The sequence below is a fragment of the Carcharodon carcharias genome, chromosome 23 (assembly GCF_017639515.1).
Source record: "Carcharodon carcharias isolate sCarCar2 chromosome 23, sCarCar2.pri, whole genome shotgun sequence".
Lineage (NCBI taxonomy): Eukaryota > Metazoa > Chordata > Chondrichthyes > Lamniformes > Lamnidae > Carcharodon > Carcharodon carcharias.
This window is the reverse complement of record NC_054489.1, coordinates 5,206,722-5,231,774: the sequence shown is the minus strand read 5'-3', so window position 1 is coordinate 5,231,774 and position 25,053 is coordinate 5,206,722. Positions and strand designations below refer to the sequence as shown.

Sequence of the window (25,053 nt, the reverse complement as noted above, 5' to 3'; positions counted from 1 at the left end):
GTAATGTTCAGTACTGTAGAGTAATGTTGTCACTATTTCTTGTTATATTATTTAGATAGTAACAAAGAGTAGCAAAAAGTAGAATTATAACATAGTGTGGAGCAACATAATTAAAAAGTGATATGGTTTGACAGTAATGTAGCAGTATAGAATTAAGAGTGACAGTATTACAGTGATGGATTGTAAGAGAGATGACTGTGGGGTAGATTGTGTCTTTGCAACAGTGTAAAGCAGCTGTGTGTGTGAGAGAGACAGACAGAAGCTTGCTCAATATCTTCCTGATTGACTTCAGTGAAAATAAAAATAGGTCGGCTGATTTGCTGTTACCCATTTAACACTGTTACACAAAACCTACCCCTGTGTGTGATTATTACTGTATGGGTGCTTAACCCTTTCCAATAACATTGCTTTGTGCTCAATTTTAACCCAGTTATTTTAAGCAGGTTGTCTAAAAATAACAAATGTTAGAGTTCTCTCCACTAATACCTTGATTCTTAACCATGCCAAGTGACACATGAGGCAGATGAAGCACATGCTTATGTCTGTTTCTGTAGCTAGTTTTTCCCTGGAACAGGTCATGAGCCTGTCACCAGAAGCTATAGTTTCACAGTGCCACTCTGCATCAAGCGTGGCTGACCGGGAGACTCTTCCACTCTTGCTGCCTTCCATAGGCATATTGGAAGGATTTACTGGTTGATATCCAACTTATATTAAAATAAAAGCAAAATACTCTGGAAGCTGGAGATCTGAAATAAAAACAGAAAATGCTGGAAAAATGCAGCATCTGCGGAGAGAGAAACAGAGTTAATGCTTTGAGCCCAAGATGCCTCCTTCGGAACATTTTCGGAACTCGGTTCTGATTGTTATTTCTAGCTTAGAGCAGCAGACATATCTCTCCGACAAGACACCATTGTTATATCTAATTTGTTCACCAATTATCTCCTCTCTTTCTTGTATGATAACTCTTGTCCATTTATAAAATGTAACAATTATCAGCTCTTTCAGACATGGCAGCTTGTTCATTATGTCTGTAATGTTTTACATATCCAGCTGTCTGAACTGCACTGGGAGTTTGCTGCATATGTTATTCATAGTTTTATTTTAAAAAGTGGGCTAGGATTTCTAGAGACCCAATCAGCAACCAGATCCTGGGGTTTGGGGCAGTTTCCACCCATCCCATGCCATTGATCTGACTCATTCCCAAATCTTAGGGACAAAGACATTGGAATCATATGAGGGAGAAAGAAATAGGATATTTTAATAGGAAGATGTGAAGTAAATAGAGTGGGAGGAGGGTCAAGTGGAGCATAAAAACCAACAAAGACATTTTGAGTTCGTTCAAAACTCTGTCCTAACTCACACCAACCCCATTCACCCATCACCTCCATGCTTGCTGATTTACATTGGCTTCTAGAGAGCCCTTAATTTTTAAATTTTCATCCTCATTTTCTAACCCCTCCAAGGCCTTGCTCTTCCTTGTTTCTGTAAACTCCTCCAGCCGCACAACTTTCCAAGGTCTCTACACTCCTCCAATTTTACTCTTGTGAACATCCCAAATTTCCTTTATCCCAACGTTGGCGGCTGTACCTTCAGCTGTTTGTGACCTATAATCTGATATCTCCTTTGCTGTTTAAAAACCCTCTTTAAAACCAGCTCTTTGAGCTTTTCACAGACTCTCCTAGTGCCTCAGCCATTCTTTTCTTTCATTTCATTACCCTTTCACTGACACAACTTGTCTGTTTTTCCAATGTTAAAGGTGCTATGTAGATTCAAGATATTGTTGCATCAGCATAATTCTGATTTTCTGTGTAAAATAATTGGTATCATTACATGAAGTTCACTCAGTTATAATATCATGGACATCAGTGTAATGTGTAACTGATTCTGTCTATTTACAGCTCATGTTAATGGCTGTTCTCAATTGCCTGTTCGATTCTTTGAGCCAAATGCTGCGGTAAGTGAGACTATATAAGTTTTTTTTTTATTCATGCACTGGTTGGGCCAGCATTTATTGCCCATCCCTAACTGCCCTTGAGAAGGAAGCGGTGAGCTGCCTCCTTGAACTGCTGCAGTGCCTCTGGTGTAGGTACACCCATAGTGCTGTTAGATAGGGAGTTAAGCCTTTACTCTGTTTAACTATAGCTCAATGAAAACATCCTATCTCTTCTCTGCCCCCCCCCCCCACCCCCCAACTCCCTTCTCACCCATTTGATTTATGGCCTCCCTGCTCCCAGCTCTGGACACTGTCAGGTTGAATCAGATTGTTTCCAACCTTGGCCCTCAGTTGACCCTGAGATGAGCCTCTGAACCCGTAACCACACCATCACCAAAGACCACCTACTTGCACCTGAGTAAAACCTCCTGTTTCCAGCCCTGCCTCAGCTCACCTACTGCTGAAACCTCATCAATGCTTTTGTTACTTCTAGGCTTCACTAATGAACTTGAGCTTATCCAAAATTCTGTTGTCCATATCTTAACTCCCACCTGGTCCCATTCACCAAACAGCCCTATATTGGCTTTTAGTCCAGCATCACCTTGATTTTAAAATTCTGATCCTCGTATTCAAATCCCTACTTGGCCTCACCTATTTCTAACTCTGTAACCTGCTTCATCTTTGTGTTCCTACAATTTTGGTCTCTTGTGTATTCCCTGCTTCCTTCACTCCATTATTAGTGCCCATGCCTTCACTGTTTAGGCCCTAAGCTCTAGAATTCCCTCCCTAAAGCTCTCCTTTCCTGCACCTCTCTTCCTTTGAAGCCCCTCCTTGCAACCTACCTATTGGTAACCAAATCTTTATTCTCCTCCTGTGGTTCTGTGTCATCTTTGTTTGATTTTGCTACTGTGAAGTGTCTTGGGATATTTTGATATATTTAAGATGTTATGTAAATACAAGTTGTTGGTATTATTCTCTGGTACCATTCATAGCCCAATCAAAGAGATCATCAATATATAAAAATTATAAACCTTCTATTGTTACAAAGAGGGGTCAAATGGTTTCCTTCTTTGTCCACTCCTCGTTTGACTGTAACAGGTTTTTTTTGTTTGAAAAAGATTTACTTGCTACTTAATTGTTTGTGTTGTGATCATAATAACCAATAGGACGGGTTTTTTGAAAGCGATCACTTTTTTATTCTTAAACCAGTCTAAGTAAAATAATGCAACTTTCACACACGAGCAAAGTTCTCACACGCAAATACAGATTACAGAGCGGAGAAGGATATGTTGACCAAATTTAGTCCATAAAAAGGTAAAATAGTCTATGCTCTGTAGTTTGGTGCCCTGGCTGGCTTTAGGCTGAACTCGATGGTCTTGATGCTTCTGATTTGTAGATGTAGATGACTGAGTTGGTTGTTCTTTGGGAGACAGTAGTTTCTGCAGAAATCTTTGTCTGCAGCAGGTCATCCCTGGATGATCATAGTCAGCAAACATCAGCTCACCAGATGGGTTGGAGAAAAAAGGAAGCAGAAGGGATGCCACTTAGGTATTCTCCATAAGCTGCTTGTCCTCACTTCTGCTGAGAAAACATGGGCTTAAAGCATATAAAGGATTAGTTTGTCACGGGACCTTCCTTCTCCAACTGCCAGGGGAATTAAAAAAAAAAGATATTGTCCATGTATTCCAAAGGTGACTTGAGTAGCTCATGTCTGGAAGCTAACCTAGCTATGTCCCATTGTCCAATGGTCTGTCTTCGTTGAATAAATCAGGTAATTGCCATAGATGCCTTGTTACTGAAACAGGAGATGAGTGTTTCACAGTCTACTGAAGTACTGAAGTCATTGTCTTTGGACAGACGGATTTCACTTCAATGATTTAGAATATGGAATGGATGGTAATGCAAATTTGGGTTAGCCATCTTGGGCTGTGAGTTCAAGTCACTTTTTGGTTTCTTGTGTTTTTAAGAAGTCTGTTTTTAATTGAGTTGTCCAGCTGGTGGACTAAATATCATTATTTGGCATAAAGCACATCCTCATGGCAGTATTTATTTTGGTAATCTGTTTTATATTTTTCAGGAAAAATGTGGAAAAGAAATCTCTAATGGAGAATATGGATGGTGTTCTGCTTATCATGGATGAGATTGTGGATGGAGGGTGAGATCATTTTTACACCATTTGTACTTTGGAAATTGTAGACCCAAAATCTAAGTTTCTGTCTATTTCAGGGTTGTTATGAGGACGAGGTGCATAAGTTTGGCTTGTATTCTTTTCAGTTTAGAAGATTAAAGGTGATCCATTGAGGTGATTTAAAATGATAAGATTTGATAGGGTACATAGAAAAACTGTTTTCTCCAGTGCCAGAGTCCAGAACAAGGGTGGGTAGCCTTAAAATAAGAAACAGGCTCTTCAGGGGTGATGACAGGAAACATTTCTTCACACAAATGGGAGTGGAAGTCTGAGTGACAGTGTTACTCAAAAATACAGTCAGTGACACAGGGCAGTGGATAGAAGGATTGTTTAGTTAGCGTGAGGGAGCTGGATTAACGCCAGTCAGTTACAAGCTCTAGCCATGTTTTTTATCCTGTGTTTTTACTTTGGTTCTGTCCTTCTACTCCCCTGACAGGGTCATTCTGGAGAGTGATCCCCAGCAGGTCATTCAGAAAGTGAATTTTCGGGTAAGTGTCTGTTCCAGAACATTCCTCGCATTCTACACCCTCTCTTTGTGCTCTCCTGTTTGGGGCGACTATATCTTTATTCTTTTCTTTCTATCCATCTCTCTCCCTCTCCCAATGCCAGGCAGACTCTGAATCAGCCTATGGCTTTGTTCTCTTTGACTATCTGACGAACAGTGGGAACAGTGAAGACCAATGTCATCGGCCTCTGAATTAACAGCGGGTAGCTCAGGTACAGATGTAGAATGTTATCTGGGTCTACCCTGATTGCATGTTATTGCATGGAATTGTCTGTGAACTTGATGAGGAGTTTGCCTCTGATTGAAGTCTTTACCTGGCTATTTACACAATATCATCAGCATTGATGCCATTAGTTGATCTCAGCTGAGGAGGCATTAGGAAGGAAGCTGGAAGTTTATGAAGACAGGGTAATGTGAAGTCATGTTGGGGGGAGGCTTATGCAGAGCATAAGTAGCAGCTCAAATGTGTTGTGCTGTAAAGTAATGCTTGCATTTTTATAGCACCTTTTACCAATCTCAGGACTTCCCAGAATACATTACAGCCAATGAAGTATTTTTCAAGTGTAGTTACTGTTTTAATGTAAGAAACACAGCAGTCAACTTGCACACTGCAAGATCCCATAAGCAGTAATGTGATAAAGACCAGATAATTCCGGGCGGAATTTTCCAGTCCTGCCAGCGACATGTTTCCTGGCAGCAAGTGAGGAAATTCAATGAGAGGCCAAAATTTGGAATCCCTCCGGTGGGAAAACGGGTCGGCAGTTCCCCCTCCCCACTTTCATGGAGAGTTGACTGCGGGTCGGATTTCCCGCTGATCTATGACAGGCACTCCATTCGTATGCATTAGCATGTCATGAATATTCATTAAATATGCAACCCATTGGAATCTCACTCTCCATCCTAATTACATGCCACGCCAGTGGGAAATTTAGACCAGTATGATTCACGATTAGATATTAATGGCGTGCAGCTGTCTATCCTCAGTTTTCTTGTGACTTTGAGGTGAGTGCAACATTCGGAGCCTACCTGCAACAGCGCTTCTCTGGTTCCTCAGCAATGCCAGTGTTAGCGCACACTGGTGGGGGCTTATGCTTAGGCTGCTCCCAGTGGGTGCCACTGGTGTTGAGCTGGGCTGCTCACATTGGGAGCTGCTGGGCTACTCTGGGATGACAGCCTTGGGCAGGGCTCCCCTCAAACAGAGACCAGCATGACGACCTGGGGGAAGGTGGTGTGGGGGAGGAGGGGGGGCATTGTGGAATGGATAACGGAGGCGTGAAGGGGGTATGGTGGTGTTTGAGGTGAGCACGATGGCAGGCATCGGGAAGATTGGGGGTGGGAAGCGAAAGCCCAACATAGAATACTGAAATGCAGACGCAGATTCGAATTGCATGAATGGGAGGGGATGCGTTCAGACTCTGGTGTAGGAAACGGGGTCCTGGAGTGGGTAGTGTGGCATGAGAGGGAAGAGTTGCACATTAGACTCATGAGTGGTGTCGGTGGGGGAGGGGAGGCTTGCACAACAGGGACAGGTTGCACAGAGACTCACGGAGGGGAAATGGTCTTGCCTGCCAGCCCTGAAGTAGCCAGAGAGCTGAGCGAAAGACAGTCGGTGTGAAAGACTGTTGAAAATCAACACTGCAAAAGAATCTGCACAGGAGGGATCTGAGGCTGTGTGGGAGGAGCTCATGGTTGGACTCCGGGGGCCCTGTCTGGGGGCAGCCTCACACTGCTTAGAGTAACAACATGGAAATGAACTCTCTTCCAGACTTCTATCAGCCCAGCGTTTTCAGAAGGTGCAATTGAAACCACTGACATTTGGAGTGCTTTAACTTGAGAGTGCAGGACTTGAGGTCACCAATAAAGTAGTTCAATCAGGGCATTAACAGAGGAATGTGAGAATGGAAGATGCAGCCAACCATTAAGGGAACACACCTGTTGGATATCTGCAAGATGATCAATGAAAGACGCTACATGCTTTCTCCAATTGGCGTGGCTAATGGGCCAAAGGGCATCCAGTCATTCCAAAAGTGCAGGCTAATCATAATCAGTATACCAGATCAGACATAGTAGTGAAGCATTCGGTAAGGCTGATCATACCATGGATGTGCTGAAGCCTCTTCCAACCTCCTGAGATTAAGAGATCAAGTGACTGGGATGGCTTCTTGGTCCCCTTGATCTGAGGTAGTGCCTCAGCTGAAACACTGGATCAGGGAAAGGTGAGAAATGCAGACAGCTCTAGGGCATGACAGTGGCTTTCTGCAGGTGAGTGAGAGGTTGACTATAGTGCACATCATTCCTCAATCTGTTGCACATATCTATCCACCAGGAGGAGGAGGAGGAGTGAATAATGGAGCCTGCACTTAATGCTGCTGCCTTGATGGCTGATGGCAGTGATCTGATTGAGGAGGAGAAGAAAGGCCTGGTGCTGCCTAGCACAACTTCAAGAAGAGGCCAGGCCTGAGGACCATGGTCCAGGGAAGTCCCAACAACACCTATAGGATGAGGAGGTCAGACTGATCCCATAGAGATGACTCTCAAACCAAGGGTCTATCGAAGATGCCCTTCCTATCTGGAGATGAGCGAGACAATGCTGCATTTATCTACCTTTGTCAAGAAATGTGGTCGCTTATAAGGCCAATAAATCCCCGGGGCCTGATAATCTACACCCCAGAGTACTTAAGGAAGTGGCCCTAGAAATAGTGGATGCATTGGTTGTTATCTTCAGAGATTCTATAGACTATGGAACAGTTCCTACAGATTAGAGGGTAGTTAATATAACCCCACTATTTAAAAAGGGAGGCAGAGAGAAAACAGGGAATTATAGACCAGTCAGCCTGATGTCGTTAATGGGGAAAATTCTAGAATCCATTATAAAAGATTTAATAGCTGAGCACCTGGAAAACAGTGGCAGAACTGGACAGAGTCAGCATGGATTTATGAAAGGGAAATCATGCTTGACAAATCTACTGGAATTTTTTGAGGATGTAACTAGTCGAGTTGATGAGGGGGAGCCAGTGAATGTGGTTAATTTGGACTTTCAGAAGGCTTTCGACAAAGTCCCACAAGAGATTGGTGTGTAAAATTAAAGTGCATGGGATTGTGGGTGGTGTACTGAGATGGATAGAAAACTGGTTGGCGGGCAGGAAACAGAGTAGGAATAAGCTGGTCTTTTTCTGAATGGCAGGCAGTGACTAGTGGGATACTGCAGGGATCAGTGTGGGATCCCAGTTATTCACAATATATATTAATGATTTAGATAAGGGTATTAAATGTAATATCTGCATTTTTGCAGATTACAGAAAGTTGGGTGGGAGGGTGAGCTGTGAGGAGGATGCAGAGATGCTTCAGTGTGATTTGGACAAGCTGAGTGAGTGGGCAAGTGCATGACAGATGCAGTATAATGTGGATAAATGTGAGGTTATCCATTTTGGTAGCAAAAACAGGAAGGCAGATTATTATCTGAATGGCTATAGATTGAGAGAGGGGAATGTGCAACGAGACCTGGGTGTCCTTGTATACCAGTTGCTGAAGGTAAACATGCAGGCGGTAAAGAAGGCAAATGATATGTTGGCCTTCATAGCGAGAGGATTCGAGTACAGGAACAGGGATGTGTTGCTGCAATTGTACAGGGCCTTGGTGAGACCACGCCTGGAATATTGTATGCAGTTTTGATCTCCTTATCTGTGGAAGGATGTACTTGCTATAGAGGGAGTGCAGTGAAGGCTTACCAGACTGATTCCTGGTATGGCGGGACTGACATATGAGGAGAGATTGAGTCGATTAGGATTATATTTGCTAGAGTTCAGAAGAATGAGGGGGGATCTCATAGAAACCTATAAATTCTAACAGGACTAGACAGGGTAGATGCAGGAAGGATGTTCCTGATGGAGGGGGAGTCCAGAACCAGGGGTCACAGTCTGAGGATATGGGGTAGACTATTTAGGACTGAGATAAGGAGAAATTTCTTCAGCCAGAGAGTGGTGAGCCTGGAATTTGTTACAATGTTTTGGTCTCAACTACTTTGTGGTATGTTTTCAAGAAAGAGTTAGATATAGTTCTTAGGGTGAAAGGGATCAAAGGGTATGGGGAGAAAGTGAGAGCAGGCTATCAAGTTGGATGATCAGCCATGATCATAATGAATGGCGGAGCAGGCTCAAAGGGCCGAATGGCCTGCTCCTGCTCCTAGTTTCTATGTTTCTATATCTGCCATATTATGTGGGAGGATCTAGCACTGCGTGGGTTGGGAGGACATGCCCTGCCAGTGCCCCTTAAGGTCACCTCCGCACTCAATTTTTATGCCAGTGGATCATACCAGGGATCCATAGAGGACCAATGGAGCATCTCTCAGTCCTCAACACATATGTGTATCAAGGAGGTGACAGATGCCCTGTACAGTAAGGCTCATGATTACGTGAGATTCACACTGGATGCAGGCGGCCAGACTCCTGGGCTTTGTGGCAATCTCTGGCTTCCTTAAGAGTACATGCTGCAATCGATTGCACACATGTGGCTTTGGGAGCTCCATTAACAGGAAAGGGTTCCACTCTGTGAACGTTCAACTGGTGAGCAATCATCAGAAGCACATCATGCACGTTTATGCCAGCTACCCTGGGAGTACCCATGACTCATACATCCTGTGTCACTCCCAAATGCCTCAGATATTTGAAGGGCCGCAGTGCTTACAGGGCTGGCATCTGGGTGATGAGTACCTGCAAAAACAATGGCTCATGACATGTGCTTCCGTCTGTCCTCAGGGTGCCTTGAAGGAGAGATATGATGTGGCACATAACTCGACAAGATCCATCATAGAGCAGATCATTAGGATCCTAAAGATGTGCGTCCGATACATGGATCGCTCCAGTGGGGCTCTGCACTATCTCCACAGGGTATCCCACATAGTAGTGGTGGGTTGCATTCTGCACAACCTGGCACTTCAAAAGGGAGATGACTTGCTGGAGGGAGACATGGAGGAGGCTGAGAACTCCTCTGGTGATGAAGACCTGAAAGGGCGTGAAGCTGAGGAGGAGGGTGATGGTGAGCTTCCACAAGAGGATGCCATTGAAGCAGCTTGATGCGGAAGGCGTGTTCATGTGATACTGATAGCCACACGGTTCCAGGAGGAGTAAGGTGCAGGCAAGGATACCCAAGTGGATTTCTCCTGTCTCTGAGTGACATGCCAGTGATCTGAAAGGTCTTTATCAAGAGCAAGGTCAGCATTGGGCCTTGGCTGTCCAACCCTCGTGTTTCACCAGGCCCTAATCTTTGAGAAGGTCAGCAGCCACTCTGCGAAGTGAAAAGCAGCAAACCTGCTGCACCAGGGTCTCCAAGGTGTCAGGAACTTCAGGTGAACGAATCATTACTTGCCCTGCTATGCAATGGCAGGCGGACGAATCAGTGCCCGCCCCACCATGTGACTCAGGCCACTGGTCCATGCATTATTAATGAGATTGCAAGTGGAAGATTGGGTGTGAGAACTCAACACACCGATCAGTGGGAAACTCACTGCTAACCCCACCTGCCACTGCACCCAGTCTCCGGAGTGGAAAATTCCACTCCTTTTTTTTTCATGGTGTTGATTGAAAGATAAACATTGGCCAGAACACCATGAAGACCTCCCCTGCCCTTCTTCAAAATAGCAGCCATGGGATCTTTTGCATCCACTTGAAGGGACTTATGGCGTTTCAGTTTAATGTCTCAAAAAAAAGGGCACCTTCGACAGTGCAGCATTTCTTCAGTATAGCACTGGAGTTGTCAGTCTGGATTAAGTGCTGGACATTCTGGAGTTGGACTTCAGCCTTTAGCCTTTTGACTCTGAAGTGAGAGTTTTACCCACTCAGTCATAGCTGACACTTTCTAAAGAAGTTTACAATTGACCTCTTAACATGAGAGAGGAAATCCCCTCTGGGGTTCCTTCTCCTGATAACTGTCCAGGGGCCCCCTGCTAGAAATTGTGTGCACGCAATTGTGTTGGGCTTGGGTGTGAAGCCCTTACAGTCGAATAGCTTGTTGGCCACTGTCTAGTCTTGCGCTTGGATAATGGCCCCTGGGATGAGATGTACGAGTAAGTAATTGTTTGCTTTGGAAATGTAGACCAGATCTTCCGATCAGGATCAGAACCCTGTTCCCCACCACTATTAGACGAAAGAACACACTCTTAACTTGCTCCGGCTTTTCTGACCGATCTTCCAATGGAGGATCATCCAAATCTGACCCAGTGCAACAAACCTTAGGAGCAGCACAAGTTGGTTGCATCGTATAAATCTGATTATATTTTATTGACACCTTTTTGAGATTTCTGCACTCCACCAATTCTTGCACATCCCTGATTTTTAATTGCTCTCCAGTGGTAGCTGATCAGCTGCCTGGGCCCTAATTCTTTTTGAATTCTTTCTTTACACCTCTCCATCTCTGAATGGTTTTAAACTGTTTTGACACTTTGGGCTGAATCTTCCGGGTGGGCCCAACACGTCGATGCATAAGTGACGTTGGGCGAGTGTCCCGATGTCGTCATTCGGTGGGCGTCTGCTGGAGGCAGCTGCATGCCCCAGTGAAATGTCAACAGCCTATTAAGGCCATTAAGAAAGTAATTAAACTAAACTAGTTAAGAACACTGTCCGACCAACCTTTAAGGTTGGGGCAGCTGAAAAGCCCAATGGCCTACACGTTTTTCAGGAAACCTCATCCACGGGCGGGATGAGGTTTCCTGAAGCCTTTTATAAAGCCAATAAATTAATTTTCCCACCTTCACAAACATGTCCCAACTCGTGACACCTTCACATGAGGGGACATGTTTAAATCAATTTTTACATCGTTTATTTAAAATTTTTCATTCTCCGTTCAATCTCCCCGAAGCAGCTCTTTGCCTCAGGGAGATTGTTGCATTCTTCAGCACGCGTGCGTGAAAGAGCACAGGCCCTGACTCTCCCTCCTCCTTCCCCCTGCCCCCCCCCCCCCCCCCCAAACACACACACAGGTAGCGCTGAGTGCTACTGGCCGTGTTATGTTGGCTGGGCCTTTAATTGGCCCGCCTGCGTAAAATGGCGGCGCGCAGCCAATCGTGGGCGGTGATCGGCTCCGTGCCTGCCCGCTCTCGCCCAGCCTGCCTGCCACAGGAACAATCCTCCTCTCTAGATATCTTGCACCATCCAGAATGCATAGCTATTTGTTCTTGAACATTTATACCTGCAAGTTTATCTAATCCTCATCTGTATTACCATTTCGGAGTTGGACAAAGATGTAAGTTGGTAAAACAGTGGCAGATGAAATTTAAAACAAGCAGGTGTAAAGTGCGAGAAATATAAAGAATAAATGTCTTGTGCTGAATAATTCAGGAGGAAATTGCGAGATCTTGGGCCCTGGTCCATATAACACTCACCATCTTTAATGAGGTAATTTTGTAGTTAAGCTCTTGGGAAGTGGTGACCCTGGTAAAGCTATATTTAGAACATAAGAAATAGAAACAGGAGTAGATCATTTGGCCCCTCAAACCTACTTCACCTTTAAGATCATGGCTGATCTTCTTGTTTCAAATTCCACATTCCCATCTAACCCTGATAACCTTAGATTCTTGTTAGGCAAGGGAATCAATCTACCTCTGCCTTAAAGATATTCAATGACCCCGCCTCCACCACCTTCTGAGGCAGAGAGTTCCAAAGTCTCAAAACCCTCAGAAAAATTCTCATCTCTGTCCTAAAAGGGTGAACCCTAATTTTAAAACAGTGCCCCCAAGTTCTGGACTCACCCACAAGAGGAAACATCCTTTCGACATCCACCTTGTCAAGGCTGTTCAGGATCTTGTATACTTCAGTCAAATCACCCCTCACTCTTCTAATCTCCAGTGGAAACAAGCCCAGTCTGTGCAACCTTTCCTCATTAGACAACCCGCTCATTCCAAGTATCAATCTAGTAAACCTCCTCTGAACCGCCTCCAATGCATTTACATCCTTCCTTAAATAAGGAGACTAAAACTGCACACAGTATTCTATGTGCAGTCTCAATAATGCCCTGTATAACTGAAGCATAACATCCTTACTTTTATGTTTAACCCTCTCATAATAAAGGATAACATTTCGTTAGCCTTCTTAATTACCTGCTGTATCTGCATACTGACTTTTTGTGACTCATGTACTAGAACACCCAGATCCCTCTGCACCTCCAGAATTATGCAGCTGTTCTCCATTTAAGTAATACTCAGCCTTTTAGTTCTTCCTGCCAAAGTGAACAACTTCACATATTCCCACATTAAACTCCATTTGCCAGATCTTTGCCCAGTCAACCTATTTATATCCATCTGCAATCTCCTGATGTCCTCTTCACAACATATATCTATGTTGCTTTATGAAAGTGGCAGTGGGTCGTCTTGAACTTATTTCATAGCCACTGCCTTGCTGCATTCCCCAGCCTTATCCTGCTTCACAGTGTACCACCCTGACAGTGAGCTTTCCCTGGCAGGCTCCTTGTGGGTCCTCAATGCCTTCACGCTCAGCAGTCCCAGTATCAGCCTAAAGTTTTGCCACAGCAACAGAGACAACCTGGGCTGTCTAGGCTTAGGTAACTTTATCTCTCATTCACACATGCCCCAGCAAGCCTCAGACAGCCTTCCCCCACTCCCAGGCCCCAAGCTCCAACATGCAGGCTCTAGAAAGAAAAGATCAGCTCTGTAATTCTTGAATTAGCACCTGAGGCATACAGAGAAAGTACAACACAGGTTGAAAGTGGGAGAAAACTCAGTGTGAATGGAAGGCAAACTGACAATCGGGTAAAGAATGAAAGTGGCACAGAAACTACAACAAACACAGCCACAGGTTTATTTTTTTATATGTGAGCAATGAGGACATGAAAGACAGCTTCATTTATACAATGAGTGGTTAGGATTTGGAATGCTCTGCCTGATTTTTTTAGTGTATTCATTCATGGGATGTGGGTGCCACTGGCTAGGCCAGCATTTATTGCCATCCAAATGGCCTTTCAGAAGGCCATTAGGGGTTAGAAGCAGACTACTAGTAGCCTTCCAAAGGGAATTTGGATAATACTTGGAGGAGAAAATATTGCAGGGATATATGGAACTGGACCAACTGGGTTGCCCTTTGAAAAAGCCAGGCAGAAGCAATGGGCTGAATGACCTCCTTTTATGCTGTGTGAAGTCGTTATGATTCTATAACCTCTCCATTCTCTCTCTCTCTCTCTCTCTCTCTTTTCCTCTCTGTCATTGTTTGGACTCCTTTGTGTCAGGGGTTCTGGGCATTTCTTACGATATCCCATAATCCTCTGATTTAAATGTTCACTTTCATTAGATATCAGCTGTGTCTCAGATTGGCAAAACACTCATTTGAGTCAGGACATTGTGGGTTCAAGTCCCAATCCAGTAGCTTGAACACAAAAAAAATCTGGACTGACACTTTGGTGTAGTGCAGAGGGAGCGCACTGCTGTACTGAGTGCTTCACTGCTGGAAGTGCTGTCTTTCAGTTGGAAGATTAAACCAAGGCCATATCTGCTCTCTAGAGTAGACTTAAAAGACTTTTAAGAAGAGCAGGACAGTTATCCCAATGTGCTGACCAATATTTATCCTTCACCCAGTACCTCTTTTTACAAAAAATAAACTATTAATCATCTCATTGCTGTGTTTGGGAGCTTTCTGTGTGCAAGTTGTCTGGCATGTTTCCTGTTTTGTCAGGGCTCAGGGTTTGCCTGTTACCCTAAGAATGCTATTGTAGACCATTACTTGTAAAAACCATTCCTGTTTATTTACAGGTGATATACGTACATCTGAGCACTCTACATGAGATAGTACTTCTGCTTCCTACCAAATCTCAGCCTCTTAGTGTGACATTGTAAAATAGTATGTCCAAGGTTCCACTAGTTTCCTTCCCAATGATATTAAGGCTTGTCGGTCCCTTCTGATATTTCCCTGGTCCGTCTCAATTCTATAAGATCTCGGCTGTGGAGCTTTTCTATCACAATGCCTTCTCTCTGTTGATCTCCTATCCACCCTGTCCCCGGACTGTAGAACTTTCAAGTCTTGTGCTCTGTGCCTGAAATTGAAACACGAGCTTGACCGTCTCTTTGGTGCTCTTCACACTTCCTAACTTTCTCATGATCGTCTGAGGTAATGTTAGGTTGTAGTGTTTGTTGGGGAGCTGGGAGTTGTGTTCACAGCCATCTCCCCATCAATAGATCTGAACGCAAGAACCTGATTTTTAGCAGCGCGGTTCTGTAGTTAAGAAAGGCTTAGTTAATATCCTCATTCCTTTTTAATCGATTCCTTGATTGTTCAAACTCATCTTTCTGCTTCTCCGTTCAATTGAGAATATCTAGGCAAAACTAGTCACAAGCGTGAAACCATATTCCTGAGCAAAGTTATGGAACAGTTCATTAGCAAACTGAGGACTGTTGACTGACACCACAATGTCTGGGATGCCATAGCCAGAATTTTCTGCTCACCAGGACCTGAGTGAGCATAAAATGACACGCGATGATGTTGGGTGAGCGTCCTGACATCATCGTGCGCTCATTCAATATTTTGGTCAGGCGTGTGTGGGAGTTGGCAGTGTGCCTGCCCACAGTTAACAGGCTATTAAGGCCATTAAAATCTAATTGAATTAAATTTTTCGCTGCCTGACCAATCTTATGGTTGGCGGACGGACAGGCAAAAATGCCAAACAGCTTTTGCATTTTTTACGAAACCTCATCCATGGTGGGGAGGGGATGAGGTTTCAATCCATCATTTTAAAAAAAAAAAAAAGTTTTCATACTAATTTCTAGCATGTCCCTGCTCAGAGTCACATGCGGGAACATGATTTTTAACATTTTAAAATTCTTTTTTTAATTTTTTATATCTTCATCTACCTGAGGCAGCTCCTTGCCTCAGGAGCTTTTCCTACGCACACTTACACACATGCATGAAGATCCCTGCATGGACTCCTCCCCCACCCCCTACAGCCAGGCAGGGCTAAGCGCTGCAGCACTCATTTCATGCTGTGCAGGTCTTAATTGGCCCGCCAGCATGAAATCGTGGTCGTGGCCCGATTGCTTCCTGACCTTTCCCATTCGCCCCCGCTGAGCCTGCCCGATGAGGGCAAAGTCCTGACCCATGTGTCGCGTTGGTTCTTCTTAGTAATGTAATGCCTGCCTGTGCTGTGGTATTATATAGTCTACTCACTTCGAACCATCTGGAGTACTATTCAATGACTATAGTGAAAACTTTGCCTTTAAATTGAAATAAATCCATTGCCAAACGTTCCCATGGCCTCATAGGAGAGGTGCAAGTGCATCATTCTGCTGCAAGATATGCACTGCACACGTAAGGCAATTTGTGGTTAAATGGAGTGACTGATGCCTGGCCACCAAACTGGCTGTTGGGCTCTTGCTCAGCATTTTGCTATTCCCAAGTGACCTTGATAGATTTTCTGAAGAACATCGAGTCAGGAGTGTTTTAAGGATGACTAGCCTGTGGTTAGAAACTAAGAAATCATCGATGATTGTGAGATGTTTTCTTTGTTTGAAATATTGGTGAAATCTGGATTATTTGGAATTTGCTCTGGCAAAACTCTTTTATTTTGGTGCACTTGTCACTCTGTTGTTGTGCTTGCTTAATTTCTTGTAACCTCTTCTCAGTGGCTGTTGGATTTTTAGTGATGAGCGAAGTATATGCTTCCATTTCCTCTATAATTAAGTCTTCGAGCTTGACTTCTTCCACATCTTGACAATACATCTGCTGTTGTCTGGTACTTCTCTTGAACATACACAGTAAATGAATTGTATCTCATGAGTCTAAAATGTTGAATTCTAGGCGGCATTTTTGCAATTCCCTTTAGGTTAAGAAGAGTAACCAAAGGCTTGTGGTCAGTTTCAATTTTAAACCATAATCCCATGTCATAATCAGAGAGCTCCTCACCTGTGGCTGCTAATGCGTCTTTCTCAATGGTTGCATACCTTTTCGTTTTTTCTTGAGAGATCTTGAGGCATAATAGACTGGTCATCATTCTCCATATTTTTGAATTTGAAACAGCATTGCACCTAAGCTGGTAGATGATGCATCTCCTGCTACCATTGTTGGCAACTCTGGGTCATAGTACACTAGAATGTCTGGTGAAATTAAGAGATTTTTGATTTTTATCAAAAGCATTTTGCTGGTCCACATTCCAGCACCACTGTTGATCTTATCTCAACAGTTATCGTAGCGTCTTGTTGATTCTGCCAAGTTTGGTAGGAACTTGCCTACTTGATTGACCGTCCCAAGGAATCTTTTTGATCATCTCAATTCTGTGGGAACTCTCTAATGACCTTGGTTTTCTGCAGGTCGGTCGTAATTCCCGGAGCTTGCATAATGTGACCTAAGAATTTTATCATAGGCTTTGCAAAGTCACATTTATCAGTTAATGTCAGACCTGTTTTTTCTTTGAGGACTTTTCTTAACGATGGTCATGTTCTTCATTTGAACCATGTACAAGAATGTTGTCCATACAGCAGATTACTCCTTCCAGGATCTGAGACATCGTTCTTTGGAATATCTCTGGTGCAGAAACAATTCCGAATGGTAACCTGTTCAAACAGTAATGACCAAATTGGGTGATAAAACTTGTTAGCAATTTGGATTCTTTGTCCAGAAACAACTGCCAAAATCTACTGTTAGCAAAATGCACCCTCATCACAAAATTGGATGCTAATTTAGTGAAACATTCATCCACTGATGCCAACGGGTGGATCTCGTGCTGTACTGACTTGTTTAAATGAGTCAAGTCCACACAGATTCTAATCGAATCATTAGACTTTGGTACTGTGACTATTTCAGAGCATCGCTTCGTTGATATGGTGACTGGAGAGATGACCCCTTGTTGTAACATGTGTTCAGTTTTGCTCTTGACTTTGTCCAAGAGTGGGTAAGGGACCTTCCTTGCTGTGAATAAACATATAGGGTTAGCATCTGCCCTTAGGGTTGTGTGATATTCTGTTTTTGGCTTTCCTAAGCTTGAAAATAAAGATGGAAAGTCATTGCTGAATATCCTCAACAGCAATTTCATTAACCTTGTAGATGAGCCTCAGCTGCAAACGTGCTTTTGTGGTCAGTAGCAATGACCCTGGTTCTTTATCACATAGAGGGGTTCCACAATTTTTTCATCCTTGTATCTTAATCTTGCCAAGTGTTGGCCTGTTACTTTTAGTGTAGTCCCTCCTAGACCTTGTAACTGGATGTAGGGTGGCTATAATTTGATATTTTTAAGCCATTTCACTTCGTCAGATAATGCTGAAACACGTGCCCCAGTATTTAGCTTGAATTCTGTGGGGTGACCATCAACTTCTAACTTAATGCTCCAATAATTATCTTCTGTTTCAATAACTTCTCCTAAGAAGGCTATTTGTTGTTTTTCCTGTGGCTCTTCCACTTCTTGGATTTTACCTGGCTTTGTTGTTATCTTTTTCTTCCTATGAGCTATAGGAACTTTGGATCTGTAGACTATTTTAAAATGTCCCAACTTCCCACAGTTGTGGCACTCGGTTCCCCCGTTGGGCATTCTTCCCGCTTGTGTCAGGTTTTCACACCACACCAAGAGCATCTCAAGATGGCAGTTGGTGTGCTTTTTCCTGATTTTCATGGGTTTTTGCTTTCTTTATCTGACATATTGAATGGTTTCACTTTTTCAAGTGACATCACTTTACCCATAACAACCATTCAGTTTTTCTTCCTAAGCTCAGTCTGTCGTGCTATTTGTACTGCCTTTGTTAGAGTTAAATCTTCCCTCATTTGCTAATTATCTGATAGGGTTTCATTCAAGACCCCAACCACTATATGATCACTATATGTGCTAATTCATCTCTTAGGATCCCATAGTTGCAATTCTCCAAGTCTGTACAGGTCATTTATAAATTAGTATATCGATTCACTTGATTTTTGCCTCTCATTAAAATTTGATCATTGAGTGAGCAAAATTTTTCAAACACTGAAGTACGAATCGAATGCCTGGAGGACTTCCTCATATGAGCTTGAAGTTTCATTGACACCCTGCCTTGCAATAACATTGTCAGCTATGGCCCCTAATGGGTAAAGGACTGACCTGATCCTTCTGGCCCCTCTTGTGTAAGCCTGAAACTGTTCTGTATCTGGAGAATATTTTCCTCCAATTGGCCCAGTTTTGAGCCTGTCGGGAGCCTTCCCCACAACGGAACGGTTCTGAGAGTGGCAATGGTGACTCCATGCTTACCCTAAACTCTGGGTCTGTGGCTGCTTCAGTAATTTGGCTGTTTGACTGTGAGCTGTACTCACTGTTGGTCTGTGTGTCTGCTTTCATCTGCAGTACCCATGATGCTCAATTCACAGGTGAGTATTCAATCTTTTTTTCCTGTCCTTTTCCAAGGATTCACAGGTCTCTCAGGTCTGCAGTCTTCTCTTGGAGCTTTTCGGGGTCTTTATGCTCTGTCTGCTGCCCACATGTTTTGGAAAGTGCACATGTACAGCTGACAGAAACCATCCAGCTGCTACCATGTTTCATCTGGGGCTTGGGGTCTAGGTGGAGTTTCTTTAGGGCTTGCATGTTACCCTAAGAATATTACCATAGTCTGTTATTTGTAAAAAAAAAAAAACCTTTCTGGTTTATTTATAAATCTATATACATCTCAGTACTGTACACGAGTTTGTACTTCTGTACCCCACCAGATGGCAATCTCTTAGTCATGTGACATTGCATCATAGTTACTTCAGGTGCTCCTGATGTTAACCCTTTACTCTGTTTCCTACATTGCAACAGTGATGACACTCCAAATATATTCAACTGCTGCATTTTGGTGCATTCTGAGTTAATGAAACGTGCTATAGAAATGCAAGTTAGCCATTGCAGTCTCACATATGTGACTGTTTTCCTTTCTCCGATTTCCACTGAACTTTTGCTACTGTCACTCCTCCAATTTTTTTACCCTGTTTTGAAAGGTGAAAAATTAATATCCCTGCGTTGTGTGTGGCATTGAAGCCTTAATGATTTACCAGGCTTGAGCATTTTATTGAACCTTTTGTACTCTATCCCTACAGGTTGATGATACTCCTTTAACAGAGCAGAGTATGGCACAGGTAAGATCCTTCTGTGATGACATTCATTTACACGCCATCATTCAGATTGTATCAACAATGATTCAACACTCCAATCCTCATTGTCTCCTCTTGTTCATCACTAACCCTCAGATAATCAAGCAACTTTAATTAAAAGACACTGAAGTTTGTGACCAGAGAGCCTGATCCTCATGCAGGGATGCTGATATGAGAGGGTGACAAAGATATCTTCTAGGTTAGGCAGCTTGGTGGTGGTTGGGTGGGGGGGGGGGGGGCTTGAATTTGAATTTCCAGAGATGGGGGTTGCACAGAGAACTTCTACTGTTTCTTCCTGGGGAATTACTGCGAATCTGCTGCTGACATTATGGAGGACAGGCAATCAGGAGAAATCACCCCGGAAAGTCAAGCTGTTGGGATTTGAGTGTTGGGAGACACTGGGGAGATTTTTGAGGCACTGACAATCTTGATGAGGGAGTCACTAGGTACTGGGAAGGTGCCAGTAGATTGTCCGTTATTTAAAAAGGGGACAAAGCAGAAACAGGTAGTCACAGGTTCATTAACCTTAATCAATTTCTTTATTTTGCATGGATGGGATGGACCATCAGGACTAAACTTGAGGATTGTCAGTACAACAATAACCTGGTTAACAGCAGCCAGCACAACTTCAGAAACTTTGCAATGATTTTGAGGAAATGACAACCCCACGGGGTAAATTGATAGGAGCATGGGAGGCCATTCAGCCCCTTGTACCTGTTCCATCATTCAAACAGATTTTGGCTGATGCGTACCTCACTCCAATTAACTGTCATGGTTGGCCATCCAGCTCTGTTTTGAAATTTTCAATTGACTTTGAGACTGAACAGTGCTTTTTGGGAGAGAGTTCCAGGCTTCCACTTCCCTTGTGTGAAGTACTGCTTCCTGACATCACGCCTGAATGGCCTGGCTCGAATTTTTTGCCAATGCCCCCTTGTTCTACCTTTCCCTTCAGAGGAAATAGTTTCTCCCTATCTACCCTGAGAACCCTTTTTTTCCATCAGTTGGATTACCTTTAACCTTCTGAGAATATAAATCTAGCCTATGCAGCCTGTACTCAGAATTCTATCATTAAACCCCTGGTATGAATTTGGTGGAGATTTGTGAACCCTGCTGAGTTTGTAGGTTAAGTGGGACACAAGTTCCAGGCTGATATCAGAAATCCCCTCAGAACATAGTAATTAATACATGGAATGAAGTCATGGTTGGGGAATATAGTCCAGTGTAACTTGAAAGACAGAAACTCTGATGGTGAGAACTAGAATCTTCCGTGAAAATTGAGTTAAACGGACCAGATCACTTCTCTCTTCTTGTCTGATATTTATCAAGATTGAGACTCCAGAATGTTACGTTCTTGTGAATGTGTGAAATCTGTTCCATCCCATGGTGCACAATGAGTGCACAATCCCTGTTGTCTTTTCAGTGTCTGTCTCTCTGAATTGGTCTGTATTTTAAAAGTGAGGTGCTTTTCCTCTGTAACCTTTGTTGCTTACGTACTGTCGCTTTGCTTCCTGTTGAAGGGTCTTGATGAGTTTGTGTGAGTGGATGTCAGGTCAGCATTTGGCCAAGTTTGAACTTGATTTCCTTCCCTCAGCTGACACTTAGTGTCTGGACTCGCACATGAAGGTTGCCGTCTCAATCGTGGAACAAGACATTCAGTGTCATGGAGACCCCGTAACCCCTCCCATGAGAAAATCTTCAGTAGAGGAGACATGCAGAAAATGTTTCAGGAACAGATGTTATAGTATTCACATTCTGGGGAATAATAGATAACAGGAAATATTGACTGCGTGCACTGATATTACTTCTGTTTTGTTTCTGAGGGAGAGAGGTTATTGGAACAGGAAGAGGCCATTCAGCCTCATGTCTGTTCTGCCATTCAAGCAGATTATGGTTGATATGTATCACAAGTTCATTACCTGCTTTGCCCCATATCCTTTGAGAATCTTGTCCAATAAACATTTATCAATCTCAGTCTTGAAAGTTCTAATTGACCCCCCCCCCACCCCGTGCACACAGCTTTTCGGGGAGAGAATTCCAGACTTCCACTATCATTGTTGTGTGAGAAAGTGCTTCCTGATTTCACTCCTGAATGGCCTAGCTATAATTTTAAGGTAATGCCTACTTGTTCTGGACTCCCCCACGAGAGGAATTCTCTCTCTCACATTCTCTCTCTCACACATTCTCTCTCTCTCTCTCTCTCTCTCTCTCTCTCACCCCCACTCTCCTCTCTCTTGTCATTTTAAACACATCACCCCTCAATTTTATAAACACGGATTACAAGTGCACTGCTGGGTGAATATGTGTGTAGGATGTGGCTGTGCTGTGTGTTCTAATGGTATGTCTCCGTCTTGCCTGTGTAGCAAATCTCCAGGAGGCTGGGAGTCACTAACAATGTAAGTCTCACTGCCACCCAATGTCTGCAATACATGGAACTTTGGCACAGAAGTGAACCCTTTGGTCTAACAGCTCCATGTATACTTCATCACCAGCCTCTTCCCACCTACTTCATCTCACTCTATCAGCATATCTTTGTTCCTTTCTCCTTCATGTTGTCCAGTTTCCCTGCATCTATACTATTCATCTCCACCACTCCATATGATAGCAAGCTGCACAACCTCACCACTCTCTGGGTAAGGAAATTTCTCCTGAATCCCCCATTGGATTTATTAGTGACTGTCTGTCTAGTATTGATGGCCCATGGTGTTAGATTCCCTAACAAGTAGAAACATTTTCTCTATATCTCTGTATGGAACTCCTCTCCCCATGATCAAGGGATTAAGGTTGAATGAGTGGCACACTACATAGAGAGCCAGCGTATGGAACTCGGGACCAAGTGGGATCTGTTCAGGCCCATGCACTGCCTGTACCCAAGAGGCTGTGTGTTGTAGAGAATGGGCTGGAGCTTTTTACACTGAGGATTCCCCAGCATGAGTGTGTGATCAGATCATGTCTGTCACTGTATAACACTGGTATCGTACTGCTGGGTCTGTTACTAGGAGTGGGTGATATTCAAGGGGAATGATTGAGAGAATCACTTTAGGAACATTTGCTACAATCTGGCATGTGTTTGTATCTCTTGAGTTTTTGGTGTATTCTTAGTATTTGATTTATGGTAAATAAACTCAGGCTGATGGTGTACTTTCATATTCCTATCTCCTGCTCACCTTTAACTCTCAAACCCCTGATTCAGTAGAGTGCTAAAGAGGGAACTCAGAGCACAGAGTAAAGGGAAAAGAGTGAAGTGCAAGGCAGGGAGTGAGGATGAAGAAATTTTTGTTTAAACGAGGATAAATATATTAATAACTACCTGTCTTTTTCCTTTTCTAGGTCCTTCAGTCAGCAAAGGATCAGATCAAATGGTCGCTGTTAAAATAAAGCAAGAATCTTGCCCTTTTTCCTGTCTGCCCTTCCCCTCATATCAAACGCTGTGAGACAAATCCAGATCTCAACCATGACACGAACATTATGCAAATATAGTTGAGGAAGGCAGTCAGGACACTGAGCTTATCTGTCCAGATCTCACCCACCCGCTCATCATGCTGAATACTGCCAGGATTTTGCTGTCTGCTTCCTTACATAGGAGCCCCTTCTAAGAAAAGAAAGAAATTGCATTGCTATAGCACCTTTTGCAACCTCAGGATGTCCCAATGAAGTGCTTTTTTGAAGTGTAGTCACTGTTGTAATGTAGGAAATGCAGCTGCCAATTTGCACACAGTAAGATCCCACAATGTGATAAACAACCAGATCATCTGTTAAGGGCTGATCGTTTCTTTTTGTGTGAAGTTGGGGGATGCAGGAGAGAATTACAGCCTGAATCCTTAGTTTGTTACCCTTTTGGTTTGCTGCTTTGGATTAGTAGTCCCCATCCCCCATCACTTTTGAGATCTCTTAGTCTTTTGCCTATGAGCCTGGTTGGCTCATCTCAATCCTCTGCCAGGCTGTCTCTGTAATCCCAGAGCAGGTGGAACAGTTGACCTCAGCTCAGATTCTGAACCTCAGAAGGTCTTTAAGATAATGAAGGGATTTGATAGGGTAGATGTAGAGAAGATGTTTCCACTTGTAGGGAGACCAGAGCTACTAATATAAATATGAAAGTCACTAATAAATCCAGTAGGGAATTTAGGAGGAACTTCTTTACCCAGCGAGTGAGGGAGACCACTTACACAGGGAGTAGTTGATGTGAATAATGTGAATGCATTTAGGGGCAGGTAGGAAAACACATGAGGGAGAAAGGAACAGGAGCATATCCTGATGGGATGAGATGCACTGGAGTGGTAGGAATTTCACATGGCGCATAAACACTGGCATGGACCAATTGGGCTGAATGGTCATTTTCTGTGCTGTAAATACAATTGTGCAACCTCAAGTAGTGTGTGTGTGTGAACCTATATCACCCACCTCCAAAACTGCCTGTGCTGATAAACAATATGAATTAAAGGCTGATAGTGCCCATCCCTGACCCCTAAACCAGGTAGCAGGAAGTTTTCGAGGTTACCACAGAGTCATGGGTGGGGGGTGGGGGGGGGGGGCGGAGGAGAAGGGAAGTTCTCAACAGGCATGAATTATGAAGAAGTTCCTCCAGGTTCAGTATAATTAAAGCCCAGTGCTTAACATCAACCCATCTTCAGGCCCTCAGAGGCTCTGACATGAATTGTGACCTGAATCTCTCATGGATGAATTGGGTATATATTTGTAAAGGGACAATTTGCAGAGCTATGAGGAAAGGACAGGGGTTATGGGCTTAATTGGATAGGCTCTAGCAAAGAGAGATGATGGGGCTGAATGTTGAAGATGTTAATGACATTTGATTCATGCAAAAGTGCACGATATTGTGTCCTTTCGACTAGGAGTTGTTAAGTTTTCAGCTGTGCCCTTGAATCTCCTGGAATTAAAGATGAATCTCGCAGACACTGCTGAAATGTTATTAAAAAAAAATTCCTATTGAACCACTTTCATTCTAAAAACATCGAAGTGGTGGGGGAGGGGGAAGTGTGTTTGATTGACAGTCAGGAATTGGCCAACCGGCTAACGGAGTGTTCATCCTCCATTCAGTGAGGGAGGGTGGGGTATTGTGAGGATGGACGAGGCGGGGGTCCAATGGGGAGGCGGAGGTGGAGTTGGAGGTCGGAATTGGGCAAGACCCCGACTGCCCACAAGTGTTCAGTCGCATCCAGCAGCTGTTAACATTGGTGGGGACTCCAACGCTGAGAAGAGAGTGGAGAGATTTTTGAGAGAAAGTGGACAATTTGGTAAAAACGCTGCACCCTATTGGGGGAAAATGTACTTTAATCTAGAGTGATACCGCTCAGAAGGAGGCTATGTGGCTCCTTGCTAGATTATCCAATTAGTCCCA

The 25,053-nt window shown here is 43.6% G+C and overlaps 1 protein-coding gene across 4 annotated transcripts in view; it reads left to right on the top strand.

The window, feature by feature from the left end:
* LOC121269229 (coatomer subunit zeta-1-like) overlaps positions 1-23,093 on the top strand; it is a 30,913-nt gene extending 7,820 nt beyond the window's left edge. For 2 of the 4 annotated variants that reach the window (XR_005941321.1, XR_005941322.1), the window contains exons 5-10: positions 1,899-1,954; positions 4,011-4,088; positions 4,558-4,609; positions 4,731-4,838; positions 19,647-19,685; positions 23,028-23,093. Coding sequence is in view for 1 of the 4 variants with exons in the window: in XM_041173778.1 (XP_041029712.1) it covers positions 1,899-1,954; positions 4,011-4,088; positions 4,558-4,609; positions 19,647-19,685; positions 23,028-23,075 (273 nt within the window). In the remaining 3 variants the exon portion in view is untranslated. Of the gene's footprint in view, positions 1-1,898; positions 1,955-4,010; positions 4,089-4,557; positions 4,610-4,730; positions 4,839-18,918; positions 18,942-19,646; positions 19,686-23,027 lie in introns of all 4 variants that reach the window. The other 2 variants (XR_005941323.1, XM_041173778.1) reach the window with 2 other exon arrangements.
* Positions 23,094-25,053: the final 1,960 nt, after the last annotated feature.